Below are 15,253 nucleotides of genomic sequence, written 5' to 3'. Positions count from 1 at the left end.
CTGCTTTCATCCCAGTTTCAGTGCTGAAAATTGTCAGGAGAAATTATTGCTAAAACAAAATCAAAGCCAGTGTTTCCTTTTAACCTTTATATTTTTGTTATGGCTCTGTCACTTTACTAAAGGCTAGCTCTGAGTAAGCCTACGTGCAAGGGGTGCCTTGGTGAGGCAGAGCATCGGGTGACCCACCAGTTCTTCTCTTGCAGTGGCACCAGTTTGAGTTTCACGGGGAGGCATGAGGCTGGGGCTGGCCATCCTGCTACACCTCAGTAAGTACAGACGTTACAGTAATTCAGGTCAATTTTGAAATATTACCATGTGATTTACATATCTCTCCAAGATCTTGTTAGAGTGCATTTATTAGAGTGCACTATTAAGTCACACGTGACAGTGAGTCCTTATTCCCCACTCTCCTGCCTAGGAGCTGTGAGAGATATGAAACCTTTAAATACAAAGAAAAGCTGATTGAGTAACTGAGTAACTGTTGTAACTGAATCTGAATCAGGTCCTGAAAGGGGCAATCATTGTCTACAGACAGCTAATATTGTGGCTCTGGATAAATAAAGGACAGGCTAACCAAACATGCCTCTTTATACCTGAAGAGTCAAGCTTCACTCATCATCTGAAGTATAGCCTGGGCCAGAGACTGAAACGTGGCTGTAAAATACTGTATATTTACTGCTGTAATTACATTAGTGCTTCTGTTGTTCTGTGGGATCTTCATATATTGATTGTAATTTTTTTTAACTGCGCTTTTTATAACAAGTTGAGCCAGGTAAAGCTGAACAGATAAAGCCTCCAAGGTACCATTCCTGTTCAGGGTTTCAGGACAGAACTTGTTTAAAAGGACAAGCCCTGTAAGAGAAATCTTAACATAATGGGGAAAATATTTAAAGTTGTTTCAGGAAAAATAAACCAAAGGTCCTGCAATTATTTAGAGAATTCAGAATTACTCTGTTTAATTATTAATGACCATTCCCTGGGGTCTGAATGGAGGGGTTCTGGGACCGGACCAGGACGTTCATTGCAAATAATAAGAAAATCTTAGGGACCCCTGACACGAATCCTGGTCTCAGTTATCACTTGGAAATCAGTGGAAATCAGCAGAATTAATCCAAATCTGTCTCTCCTCACAGAGTCAATTGAAATGCCTGTGATTCTGCTGCAGGAGTGCTGGCTATGGGTATGCCAGGGTAGGAAGCATAATAAATTACTACTCGTAGCAGATTGGCATGTTTACTGCACAATAATGTGCTGAGAATTTAAGTTTTAGCATAGATTTGCAATATGCTATCTGTATTTTTTTATAATGATTTTGCAGCAGTTGTGTTCATTACCAAAGCTCTTCAAGATCCTACCAAACAATATTATTAAGGACAAAGGATAGTTTAGTTTTCTGCTGATGTTAGGATGTAGCTGATTTTCTCTGGAGAGTACTTCTGGGTATACAAAACAATTTTATCTGCCTTTGATCTTCTTTTGTGCTCAGCACTGGTAAGACTCCAGTACGCACAGGATGACTGTGATGCTGGGTCCTGCCACCCGGCCGTGGGGGACCTCCTCCTGGGTCGCAGCAAGCAGTTAATGGCCTCATCAACCTGTGGAATGAACGGCCCTCAAAAGTACTGCATTGTAGGCTACCTAGAGGTTGGTTTGCTCTTTCTTTTTTAATAAACTGAACTCTTGCTTGCTAACAATATTCTCATCTGTAAAAGGAAATTGCCCAGACTAGGAAGTTTCTGATGAAGTTGTCTGAAAAAAACATCAGACGGCATGACATAAGCCTGGTAGAAGGCTGTGCCTTATTGCGGCACATATGGAGGGTTTGGCAGCAAGCAGCCTCCACAGTGATGCATAGCTTCTCAAAAGGCAGAAACATCCATGAGATGCAAATGAGCACAGGGTTTTCTGAAGGAGCTTTGCTCTGCACGTCCTTTTCCCACTCATGCCTCGGAGATGAAGACCACAGTTTGCATGTGTGTGAGCGCTTAGGAGGAGGAGTGCGGTCCTGCTGGCTGTAGGCGCTGCCTTGACAGGCCTTTGCTGGAGGACATGTCCCATACAGTGTTGAGACCCCCAGCAGCCCACTAAGTGATTCACACCATGTCCTCTCATGTCTTTTGATCTGAAATTAGACCAACGTTGATAAAAACAGAAGGCCATCTCTGGCAGAGGGAAAACCTAAGGGTGTAGTCCAGTCTTTGGCCAGGTGGATGCATGGGCAGATCCGAAATGTGGGTGATCAGAGGGATCCCTCTCACTCTCTGGCCGCAGTGATGGGGGCTATGAGGGACCAGCAGGTGTGCAGGAGCCACGGGCAGGCAGAAACAGGAATTCCCCTGTTGCATGTCCTGGAGAACTTGGCCCCACTGAGCTAATAAATTGTCACAAATAGAAATATTTTCACTAAATACCAGCTGTAGGCTGAAGAGGAACTTAATAAAACACAGCTTAATTTATAAGCATTTAAAAATAATTACAGTTTATGACCTTCTGGCAAAATGCTGTGACACATTTACAGTGCAAAGCTCTGCCATACTGAGATGGCACCAAGCACTGCTCCAAGTTACTCATTGCAACTACAGTTTTCTGCAAAATGTGAATACCTCTTTCCTCTTCCAAAAGAGCCTTGTGCAGCTCTTCACCCTTTCTTGGCTTTCCCCATGTTGTTTGAACAAGTGGATCCTGGGCACTAACTTGTTGGCTGTGCTCTGGGTCTTGGCACCACGTGGTAGACGGGCACAAAGAGCCATCACAGAGATGTCATCTTTCTGGCCCTTGGCTGAATGAGTGCCTTTTTTTTTTCTCTTTTTAAGAGGAGATCAAAGAGCAATAAAAATTTTATATTTTAACTTGCCTGTACTTATCCTTTGCATTATGTAAATACAGACTCATGAAAAGGAACAGCTGTTCTGCAATAATCCCTTCAACGTATCTTGACCCCTGGTGACTGTCTCTTGAAGATGAGAGCTACAAATTCTGCTGCTTTGCAGAGCTTGAGAGATAGAGGCTTATACTCTGATAATGTGATCTGCTGTACCAGCTCCCCTTAAATGAGTGTGTCACCTAAGATGTCTCAGAGAGTCCCACTCAACTTGATTCTTTCTCACCAGCACATTCTTGAATGCTTTGCTGGAGGCAGGCCAGGAAACTGCATCTTGTGCTTCCTCCCCCAGTTTCCCTCCTGATGACCTGTGTCAGGCATCATGATGAGACCAAACCTTACTTGTGGAAGTTTGTGTTAGTCAACGTGGCAAGCTGCCAAGAGCCAGGACTGGGTTGGGATGTCTTATTGGAAATTCACATTGAAGAAAAAAGAGAGAAAAAAAAAGAAAAAGAGGGGGGAAAAGGAGGGAAAAAAGATGAAAAAGAGATCAACTGCTGTGTGTTTGAAAAGAAGCACTGCAAATCATTTTCAGTCTTTAATGTGTCTTACTGTTCCTAAATGTAGGTTAAGTGGGTTTTAGCCCTATGATTTGATTTGCTAATTACACATGTTTTGAAAGGAAAAGAAAGAGGACTCGGTATCGAGGAGAGTATAAAGCTGCATACTTCAGAGGCAAATGGGATCTGCCAGACTTGCCTTGTCAGACATGCACGTGCTTGTCCTTTGGGGCACAAAGAGATTTTTATGGAGCAACCTTAAACATAAGTTGACTGAGAGTCATATTGTATGTGTCTATATAAACCAGAGAGTGGGTGTGCACAGTCCTGCTAAATGCTTTGATAACCTGAGCTCTCCTTACCAGAGCTTTGTGAAATTGGATGACAGAATATTTTTTGTATTTCTGTCTTGTCTTCTAAATTGTACATTCACACATTTGTCAAGTGTGGTATAGAATGACTGAATGTAATATATAGGAAAAAATTTTTCACTGAAACGCTTGTCAAGCATTGGAATGGGCTGCCCAGGAAAGTGGTTACGTCCCCATCCCTGGAGGTATTTAAAAGATGGGTAGATGAGGTGCTTAGGGACAGGGTTTAGTGGTGGGATGGCAGGGTTAGGTTAACGGTTGGACTTGATGATCTTAAAGGTCTTTTCCAACCTAAATAATTCTATGGTTCTATATTAATCATAATGTTTAAAACACATGAATTATACCATACTTGTAAATCTAGATCTCTTCATTTATTTTTATGCGAATAATTCCCAGGTAATTTCATATGTCCAAACCATTCCTAATACCTCTCTGTAGATCGAGTGCACTGAGCGGGGTGCCTCTCTGCCTAACCCTAACCCTTCTGGGTCATTTCCAGCCCAGTTCCTGCCACGGACTCCCGCTTTTTGTTTTCAGCAGCATCCCTGCCAGCCTCCCAACCAAGGGCACTGAATCTGTTCCTCCTCCTTCAGCTCCCCCTGGGGTGCTGTGTCATACCGCCTTCTCCCTGCCAGTGTCCCCGCCAGCCAGGCACATAGCCTGGGCATCACCTTCCACTTTGGCTTATCCCTGAGTCCTCACACTCAGGCTCTGCCCAAATCTGGTAGAGTCTGTCTGCATAGTGTAGCTGCCCCTGCCCACCCTGGGCATCCCCTGGCATGGCCACTGCCATTCGCTTCCCCGTAGCACTGCTGGGCTTGTCCACATGGCTCAGCAAAGGTCATCTCCCAGCCCAGCATGTTAAGCTTGTCACCTCTCCTTACATCTCCCACTCAGTCCCTCTCTTCTCACCTTAAATAGGAGCTCCTTGCCCTTGCTTTCAAAGCCCTTTTGCAGACAAAAGCCTCTCATTCAGCATTGAGATATTGGCTAATCATTACCACCACCGTCTTCTGCTTATTGCATTCTCAAACAAGACCCTTTCATCCTGTTGACATCCTGATTTTCCTCCTTTGCATCATTTTGAAACTTTTCCAGTTTCACTATGCCTACAAAAGGCACTGAGAGTGGTGGGGGTGATGGTGTCAGCCCAGACCAACTACTTACATTGTACCTGCTTCCAGCCTTGCCTTCCATTTGTAAAACAGCACCTGCCTGCTGCTCCTGCCTGGGTCTCCGAGCTACTAGAAAATGTGCAAAAGAGAGAGGAAAAAAAATGTATAAATGATTTAGTGAATGTTCCTCTTCAAGGCTTCTTCAGATCTTGAAAGATCCAGTCCTCCCTTGCATCCCCTCTGCCTCCTCACCGCCGTCTCTGGCTGAAAGTTCCTACAGCCTTTATGAGACACGAATAAAAGCTCAACTCCAAAAAAATAAATTTCTCTTGAGAAACTCTTGCAAAGCAAACCTTCTGGTAGCTAAACCCAGAATCAACACCTTGGCAAACTTACTTCTTCACTCTTACTGAGATCCCTTCTCTACAACTGAAAAAGTGTATTGTTTATAGAGTACCTGGGGCAAACCAAGGCCAACATTTACTATATGCATGGTTTGTGCATATGATGATTTTCTTGGGCTTGTCCCTTATATATGAAAGCCTGAGTGATTAAAAGCACAGGCACCCAAAGCAACATGACAGGCTCCAATCTTGGAATGGCATAAATATGTGTACATCCACCAGATCTTTAGAGAAGAGACCAAATTCATCATTTATCCTGCTTGTTTTGTTTTCTAGGCCGAACAGAAGTGCTTTCTCTGTGATTCCAGATACCCGTATAATCCCTATACACAGCACAACAGCCACACGGTTGAAAATGTCATCACAACTTTTGAGCCTGATAGGAAAAAAAAGTGGTGGCAGTCAGAAAATGGTAAGGTTTTTTGAGAAAATATTACTGTAGGATGTTACTGTGAGATTTATTTGTGTAATTGGGATTCATCACATTGCCTTCATGAAGAATGAGACAAAACTGCATCCATTCTTTGATTCAGTAATACTGAGTGATTTAAACCTATTTCTGTGTAACAATATAGGATCTCAGAAATTCTGCTTTTCTACAGACAAATTTTAAACACGGTATCTCCAGGAGCTGGCCAGAGGACCTGTGGTGGTGCTGTGTTATACACAGTGGCCGTGTATTTTACAGAGTGTCTGGTTTTCAGGGAAATGTGATTTGTGGCAAAAGGTACATTTGCCTACAGATGTGTAAATGACAGAGTGTGTAAAACACAAATACTCATTTAAAAAAATGGTGCTTGCAGTGTAAAGCATGAATAATGAAGGGAATAATTAAATGAAACCTGGCTATCAACACCCTTATTGCCACATGTTAATTTTGTCACAAGCTTCTCTGTAGTAGCTCTTCACTGATACCAATTTATATAGACTTACAGCATCTCTGTGAAGGCATGATAGGAGGAATAACGCCTACTCTACTTTATTTGACATTGAGTGAATACGTAAAAAATATTTGACTGGTTGGAAATTAAGGCATAGAAAAAGATGTTTCCCCTATTTGGGGTATCCAACTAAAATTTATAAGCCTTGTTTTTTCATGCAGTTTAGCGAGGAACTGTCACCAGTTTGGGACATCAATGTCAATAAATCTGTGGGCCAGCTGTGAGAGGCTCTTTTCTTGCTCTCACCATCTTTCTTCTGGGATGAGGTCTCATGCACAGCCTGGTCAGCAGGAGCCCTGGGATGCTGCATGCAGATGTGACAAATGGGGATACCAGCAGAGCTCCTGCAACTTTCTATGAAGAACATGTGAATTGGGGGGGGTTTCCCATATTTCTTGCAATTTTGGAAGATGCCCGGTGTGATAGCTCTGCTCATGAAAAATTTCAGGTCTGGCAGCATGGAAAAGTTTAACAGATATGTCTAGCATGAAGAAAACCTCATAATTTTATTGGGTTTCTTTTTTTTTTTTAGAAATAAGCAAACTATTAGATGGATTTTTAAAAAAAAGTCTTACTACATACAGGGAGACATAAACCCGGAACCTTACTATCGCCATCATTTGTGGTCTGAATAGCCTGAACAGGACCTTTAACCATTGGCTGCAGTCTCAGTGACACGCAGCGTTGCTGGTGCCAGTGCCAGAAAGGCAGCACATTGCATCGCCTTCGAGAGAGCAATGCAGCTGCACGCCGGGTTTGTGCACTGGGGATGCCCTAAAGAGCTGAGCTGCCATACTGGAAAAGACATCTTTAAATTCCCCACAGGAAAGCTGTCTCAGCAACCCCTCCAATGTGCGCATTGTGCTCTTCGCTTAATTTTCATTTTCTTTCCAGGCATTGACCATGTCAGCATTAGATTGGACCTAGAAACTTTATTCCAGTTCAGCCATCTTATCCTGACTTTTAAGGTACATCTTTTAGCAGAGCTTTTATGTAATGTTATACACTAATTACTTAACCACAGGAATAAATTGCTTAGAGAGGCAGTGAAAGCTCCATCTTTAGAGGTTTGTAAGAACAGGTTAGATAAACACCTGTCAAGTATGGTTAAGTTATAGCTAATCCTGCCTTAAGGGAGGAGGATAGACTGAACAGCTTCCTATTCACATGCCTTCTGGTCCTATTTTCTATAAATCTGAGAATTAAAGCTGAAAAAAAAATTAAATTACAAAATTAAGCCCTAAAAATTTAGGACAATTCTGAGCTGAGGTTGCTCTTTCAAGTTTAGTTCAGTCTTCTCACTCATATCCATTATGATCCAGATGGTTACAATTATTTTTCTGCAAAATTCCTACATCGTTATGGTAAACTTCCTTACTTAGAAAGTAATGTTATATCTATGTGGAAGATCGTCCTTCCCTATTGCTGAGAAGGTTCAGATGAGGAATCTGGCTTTTTCAGAGCATCATGTAACCAGCACAGTAGCCCTGTAAGAAGCCTGCAAGCTCTCAAACACAGAATTTTAATTGGCAGCTGTTAGCATCCCCCAAACCACCTGGTTAAGGAATTCATGAAATAATGTTTCTTGCAGACATTTCGGCCTGCAGCAATGCTGGTTGAGCGCTCCACCGACTTTGGTCAGACCTGGAAAGCATTTAGGTATTTTGCACAGGACTGTGCAGCTTCTTTTCCCAACATCTCTTCTGGTCCAGCAAAAAGTGTGGGAGACGTCATTTGTGATTCAAGATATTCAGACATCGAGCCCTCCACTGAAGGCGAGGTATTGCCAAGTGTCTGTGTTTGTATAAGTTCAGTTCATACGTGGCTGTTTTTCTGGAGCTGAGGGTCTCTTGTCCGTTTCCGTCAGATCCACTTATACAGGTTCTGAGATATGAAGTGCTATTGACTTTACTGACTTAAGAAGGAAAGGCAAACACTGCACTTTAACCTCAGTTTCACATCCAAATGAACTCATAAAGCAACTTGTACAAAACCTTCTACTGCTCTTTCCTGCTTTCCAAATTCACATGGAAGTCCCTCTCATAAGAGATCTTGACTCTCCATAAGCCTCTACTGCTAAAGGCAGGGGCCTCTCCTTTGATCCCTTCGGTAGGTGCTGGTTCCATCTCTACATCACTCTAGGGCACTGCTTTTCCTTCCTCCTGACACATCAATCCACCAAAATGTCTTTTTGCCTTGCTCAGCCAAGGCCAAGTTGAAAGAGTGAGAGCACTTGCTGAATCAGGGCCACAGCCTTGTGTTTTTTCTTTTATGAGATTAATAAAGTGGCATTAGTAATTAATGTGTCTCAGGTAACAGACTTTATATCCAAAAAGAATAGCTTCAGTGCTCTATACACCTGTATTCATTTGTTTTGCAGGTTGTTTTAAAAGCTTTGGATCCCAGCTTTGAAATAGAAAATCCATACGTGCCATATATCCAAGGTATGGACAGTACCGGTTTTCTCCAGAGATATTTTGCTGGCATTGCTTGTTTTGTACACTGAAAGGGTAAAAAGCTCAGCAGGTGTAAGTCAATGATGTTGAAAATTAGGTACCAAAAGAACGTAGAGAGACACCTTGTTCTCTAGCACTGAGGGCAAACGGCACAGCTCTGCAGAGTTCATGCATTCAGATGAACTATCTTTCCTTCTGGGATCAGGTGGCCCAATCCACACCATCTTTTGGGAGCAGTCCCAGGGCTGTACATGAGCCCATGAAGACATTGCCTGGGAAAATACAGGTTGGCCCCAGCCAGAGCCATACCAAGGAAGGTGCTAACGCTTATGAATCTGTGTGCCAGAAGTGGGTCCGTGCCCTGGCACTGTATGGGTTATTGGTCTCGGACAATATCAGATACTTTTCACTATTTCTTCACTATGGGGGAATTCTTGGATGACTGGTCCAAGCTGAAGATTTCATACTGTTCATCTTCAAGTGAACTTGGGCTCTTGATTTCTCTTCTTTCCTTCCAGAGCTCATTACGCTGACAAACCTAAGGATCAATTTTACTAAACTACACACCCTTGGGGATGCTCTCCTTGGAAGAAGGCACAGTGATCCCCTCGAGAAGTACTACTACGCTGTCTATGAGATGGTTGTGCGGGGAAGCTGCTTTTGCAATGGCCATGCCAGCCAGTGTGATCCCATGCAGAATCTGCGGGGAGATGTTTTCCATCAGCCTGGGATGGTGCGTTGTTAATGCTGCCTCCTACAAGGGCAGTCCCTACCTGCTGTTTTGGGGGAAGGAAGAGATGGAGGGAGGGAGGGAGAGAGGGAGAGGAAGGAAGTTCTCTGATGACCATTGGATCGACCATTTGCAACTCCAAGTTGTAAAATGTTTCAATACAGCTTCTTCCTTTAAAACGCTGGGGTGGATTGCTTAGAAGCTGTCTCTTTACTGGCACTAGTATGGTGTTTCAAAAGCAACTGGGACAAGACATGTTGAAAATAGCAGCGAAATACCAGAGCTGTAATGGTGCAAATGTAATGCAGTAAGTAGCCTGTGGTGTGTGCAGACTTGAATGGCCACTCGTTGGGTGTATTCCACACTCCAGATGGGCTGGGGGGCTCTGCGGCAGGAGAGGAGGCATTGGCACAAACAATAGCTGATAATGCAAAGCTAACCTATGAAAAATGGATTATTAAAAAATTCAGGAACATGATTGTGAATTCTTTCCTTCTGGGAACAAGAGTTTTTTCTTCTGGAAAGTATGCGTCTCAGTATAGGGAGAGCAAGATAGAATTTTAATAGTTTAATTTTAAAAGTCTCCTTTGGTATCTCTAGAAGTATTTTTTTTCCTAAATGTTGCTCAGTGACTTTAAAACTATTTGGTTAAAGTTTGCAGCTATTTTCCAGACCTTTTACTCAAATAACAGAATTATGTCAGCTGAGGGAGCCAAAGAGCTTTGAATTTTCCTGATCTTGCTGGCATACCTCGAGCAGATATCTCCTGTCCTCTCCTCTCATGCTGCCTCACCTCTTCTCTGTTCTCACCATGCTGCAGGTCCATGGGAGATGTATCTGCCACCACAACACCGAAGGTTTGTCCTGTGAAAGATGTAAAGATTTCTACAATGATGCTCCCTGGAGGCCAGCTGAAGGGGCACAAGATAATGCTTGCAAACGTAACTCCAGCATATTATTTTCCTTTTCAATAGCTGGGGCGGGGGGGGGGTGCAGCACAATCCTGGTCCAATGCATAATGGGATGGCTGGGTTTCTGGGAGGGAGACATTTCCATGCCTCATCTAGAAAAATAGTTGGATACCTGTATCTATCAGTGCTGTATTGCCCTACAGGAAGGAGAGCTGTTTCATGTTCTTATTTTTCATAAAGAGAAATAAACAATAAAGAGAGGAAAAAACAAGTAATGCAGAAAAGATCATTCATTGCTTTGCAAAGGGTCTTTCTTGTGAATGAAAGAATAATTTAGACAAGGCTAAATTATTTATTTCCACAATAATGAGTAATGTAAGATATACAAGAATAATATATTAGGATCTGTAGCAAATATTCAGCTAGATCTCTCTTCAGTGGAGCAGTGTTCCTCATTGCGTATCAGGCATACTCAGCTAAATGGGTACTTTTCCAAGTGTAGGGCTCAGTTCTGTTGTAAGTCCCCAATGTTTCCCCCCACCTGTAAAGCACAAGGCCTGGGAAGCTGTAATCTTCCTGGGGCACTGAAATCATAGGAGCAACAAGTAACCCCGTGTTAATGGTAGAGAGCAATGGTGGCAAGACCACAACAATAGGAATCGTGGTGTGAAATATCCCACTGTTTGTTTTGGTTTCAGGGTGTAACTGCAACGGCCACTCTGGCAGATGCCACTTTGACATGGCCATGTACCAGGCCAGTGGTGGGGTCAGCGGTGGTGTTTGTGAGGACTGTCAGGACAACACCACAGGACAGCACTGTGACCAGTGTAAACGTTTCTTTTACCGGGATCCACTCAAAGTCATCTCGGACCCTTATGCGTGCCTCCGTAAGCTTTGCTTCTTTGGCTTTTTGTAAGAATGACTCAAAACGGGGTGGTTCTGAATCACTTTGCTCTGAGCCCTATGGCATCCCCATGCTTAAATGTTCATAGGGCTGTAAAAATGTTACCAAACCTACAACTTTAAAACTATAATATAAAGTAGCTGCATGGCAACATCCTTGAACCAGCATTGTGAAAAGGGCTGCATATTCCAACTCATTGCTAAACTGAGCTTAGACATCCAGCAGGGCTATCATCTTTCTTGAACGACACCAATGTGAATACGAATAGGGATAGTGCTGTTGCTGTGGTAGTCAGGGATTACAGGATAGGTGCAAAATGATGGGAGGAGCAATAACTTTTGCTAGGTATCTGCCCTATACAAGAAAAACAGGCTTTCAGACATGGAACTACTTCTTCTGAAAGATGAGCTAAAATCAATATTAACATAGGATGGGAAAAATGCTCTGAGTATAGTTTAATTGTAGCAATCGGTTGGCATGACAAGTTCCTAAGGAGCCAAGGGGAGATTACCCAGGGAAGTGGTGTGATAGATATCAACTCTGCTGTAAGAAATGGGCAGTGCCTTAGGAAAAAATAGGATGTGTCATGAAGGCAGTGTCCCCTGCTGAATCCATTGCTTCCAGTAAATAATTCAGCTATGGCCAACTCAGACCAGCTCTGGGGAGGTGGCTCACACTTATTACCCCTCTGCAACCCTAGAGCTTTCATGAGAGCATCCCCAAAAGTTATACTTTATAGTTATAGGTCCCTCTCCTCCCCAGGTACTCTGGAGAGGGTAGGGAGTGGATAAGTAAAACCTAATTCTACCCACAGCAAAAAATATACTTTTACTAAAGCAAAGACTGTAACTCTCCTCCAGAGAAAAAGTAGATCTTGGAAACACTCTCATATTGCTTCTTAACAGTGGCTGTGTGTTAACTGTAAAGCATCCAACAGAGCGAGCATGGATGAACATCTCTAACCTTTACAAGAATCCTGAATTTGTGCCTACTTAGAATCAGAATCGTTTAAGTTGGAAAAGACCTTTAAGATCATCAAGCCCAACCATTAACCTAACCCTGCCAAGTCCACCACTAAACCATGTCCCTAATCACCACTTGCAGCTCTGTAATTGCGTTTTCATGTTTATAACTAAATGTGCTTTTTTTTTTTATGTCTCTTTGACCATGCCTGTAGCCTGCAACTGTGACCCAGAAGGTACAATGCACAACGGCTTGTGTGAGACCCGCACAGATCCTGCTCTGGGAACAGTCGCGGGCCGGTGCCCTTGCAAGGAGAACGTGGAGGGTGTCCGCTGTGACACATGCAGGGCGAACTACTACGGGCTGAGCAGCAGTGACCCCCTGGGCTGCCAGCGTACGTAAACCACATCTTTTGTTCTTCTTTCCAAAGCACTTTTAAGAGATGGAGGTAGCTGAATGCACAGATGCACACACTAACACACAGATACTACCTGCTTCACAAAATACCCAGGTGCCTACTATAATGTAATGTCAATGTAATTTAATGTACCTGGTACAACATCTGTGATGGAAAAGATGCAGAATCGCTTGCAGAATACATAGTATATTATAGTGGATCAGGCTGTTGTTAACAGAAGCATTCTTAAATATGCAATTTAACTGAAAAAGGAGATTAAAACACATGAAAATAGTTTTAGAATCAAAATCAGCACAAGGTTGAATGAAAAGCCACAGAGGGGATCCCAGGAATCGCTGTTAGGATACTTGGCCTCTGCTCTGTACTGTGCGGTGTTGAGATGGCAGGAGCTGCTGCCTTGCCACGAGAGCTTCCAGCCAGCCGTTCAGCTGAGCAAGGCTCACTGGAAATCACCTCCCAGCCCTACCCAGGCGCACTGTGGGTTTGTGAGCACGCTATGCCCACCACATAGTACTCGGACGTGCGTGGACTGCGCAGTGCGGATCAACACACAGCACACGGCAAACCACCACACCGGACTTCTGCCAGTGCCCCTAGCTCCCCCCAGAGAGGGTCCCCACTGGGGAAATGGTCCCTTCCCCAAGGGCAGTCCAAGGGCTGCAGGGTGCCAGGGCATGTCCATCTGCAGAGCATCTGTCCGGAGGATGCCATGTCGAATGCCACATCTAAAGCAGACGCCAGGCCTGCTGCCGTCACTGGGGCCCACAGAGGTAACCGCGCCTTTCTCTCTCCCTTCAGCCTGCAACTGCGATCCCGCTGGCAGTTTGCCTTTCTCCATCTGTGATCCTGCCACCGGAGAGTGCCTCTGCCAGCGGTTTGCCACAGGGCGACGCTGTGAAAAATGCCTTGTACGTACTCAGTTTTTGTTATTACTTCTGCATGTGGTTTTAGAAGTCCCCTCTCCCATCTCCCACCTTTTCATTGACAGAAAAGTGAACAATTAGTCCGAATTCAAAATAGTTTTACAGCTGTATGCTCCCATTTTGCACGGATAAATCTGGTTCTTTTTTACTGCTTGCAACGTCTGTGCAATCAAATTGCACTAGGAGGAGCACTCACAGGAAAGAAAGGAAGTGCAAAATCTTGTTCTCAGGCCATCTTTGCTATATCCAGAGCAACTTACTTGCACAAACAGATAAATATCTGGCTATTCTTGCAGTGGCTGAGCACCCATGCAATCTGGTGAGAGAAGCAATCTCTCATGACCAAGCACAGGCAGGTAGCCCAGGAGTGCTGCAGAGCATCGTTCATCCAGGGGAATAAGTACTGTTGTGCTTTACATACTTGAAAATTTGCCATAAAAAATATTTCTTTTTATCCCAGGTGGGATACTGGGGTCTTGGCAACAGCTTGTATGGCTGTTCTCCATGTGACTGTGACATTGGTGGATCCCAGAATAACTTGTAAGTTAATGTTCTTCAAGTTTTTTCTTGGTTTTAATTTTTATAAACTCTTAGGCTACGCTTCCTAACTAGGTTAATAGAGTCTCAGCACAAATGGGAAAATAGACTGTAGGCATAATTTCATGACATGCAATGTAAAGTCATGTTGGGATCTTGGAAATGTATTTGTGATTTTAAAGGGGATTTACCTTTTTCCTTTGAAGCCAACTTTGAATCAGCTTGAGTCAAGTTTTCTTTAATATAAAATAAAAACTAGATGGTTTGAGAGAACCAGAGGCCCTAACATTAATAGAAATTACAAGTAAATTAGAGATTGCACTTTCAACTTATCTTCGTACATCTACTTTAAAAGCTAGAAATATCTTAATTTTTTCTGTCATACTGGCTCATGTTCAAAATACATAATTTCAGAAGCAACCTTGGTTTCAGTTGGGTTCCTTCAGGAGTTTGTTGGGCAGGAGTCTTCACTACTGCTGTTAGACTTCAGACATAGGAGCACATAGTCCAATGCCATAGAGCAGCTCCTTGTGAGCAGGTAAATCAAAGCTAGTAATCATCTGATGTGTTAAGTAAGAGTGTAAGTATATGGTTAATAATAGTGATACAATAATAGACATAGGAACAGATACAAAAAATGGGTACAGGAATAGATAGTAACAGATGCTCAGGAAACAAAAGGATTTGTGCTTCACGTATGGAACGGACAGAGAAAGACAAAGCATGTCGTGTGTCTTAAGCAATGAAAAGTAGCATTGAATAAATCCAGCATCAGAAGGAGGAAACCAAAGGGGTGGGTGGTAGGAAAAGGTTTAACAGGGGAGACAATCCGGCAATGGAAGAAACAAAGCAAAGCTGAAACAAGGGTGGAGCCGAGCTGCTCTCGTGCTGTGAGGACCCAGACATGCCGCCCTCTGACATCCTCCCTTTACCAACTTTTACTCTAGGTGCTCACCAAACGATGGTCAGTGCCAGTGTCTTCCCAACATCGTGAGCCGCCAGTGTAACGAACCAGCCCCAGGCTACTTCTTTTTACCCCTGGATTATTATATTTATGAAGCCGAGCATGCAAAGCCCCTTTCCGGCTCTGCACCCTTGGTACGTAGTTGGCTTTTTAGGTGTTGTCCTGAGAGGGGATCCATGCAGTGGTGGCAGAGGAGCAAAGGCTGAGGAGAGGAGCCCTTGGTCGAGGAGCA

At 43.5% G+C, this 15,253-nt stretch overlaps 1 protein-coding gene across 1 annotated transcript in view; it reads left to right on the top strand.

Annotated features, from left to right (window-relative positions):
• The first annotated feature begins 232 nt into the window (after positions 1 to 232).
• Positions 233 to 15,253, top strand: part of LAMB4 (laminin subunit beta 4) — a 42,173-nt gene continuing 27,152 nt past the window's right edge. Inside the window, 13 exon segments of the mRNA XM_035891659.1 lie at positions 233 to 266; positions 1,487 to 1,644; positions 5,551 to 5,686; positions 7,110 to 7,183; positions 7,807 to 7,995; positions 8,596 to 8,659; positions 9,190 to 9,404; positions 10,222 to 10,342; positions 11,011 to 11,199; positions 12,394 to 12,573; positions 13,396 to 13,505; positions 13,981 to 14,060; positions 15,005 to 15,155. Of these exon segments, the coding sequence (XP_035747552.1) occupies positions 233 to 266; positions 1,487 to 1,644; positions 5,551 to 5,686; positions 7,110 to 7,183; positions 7,807 to 7,995; positions 8,596 to 8,659; positions 9,190 to 9,404; positions 10,222 to 10,342; positions 11,011 to 11,199; positions 12,394 to 12,573; positions 13,396 to 13,505; positions 13,981 to 14,060; positions 15,005 to 15,155 (1,701 nt within the window).

This window comes from Egretta garzetta, unplaced genomic scaffold (assembly GCF_000687185.1).
Source record: "Egretta garzetta isolate BGI_Z169 unplaced genomic scaffold, ASM68718v1 scaffold33, whole genome shotgun sequence".
Classification (NCBI taxonomy): Eukaryota; Metazoa; Chordata; class Aves; order Pelecaniformes; family Ardeidae; genus Egretta; species Egretta garzetta.
This window is presented reverse-complemented; position numbering and strand designations above follow the sequence as displayed.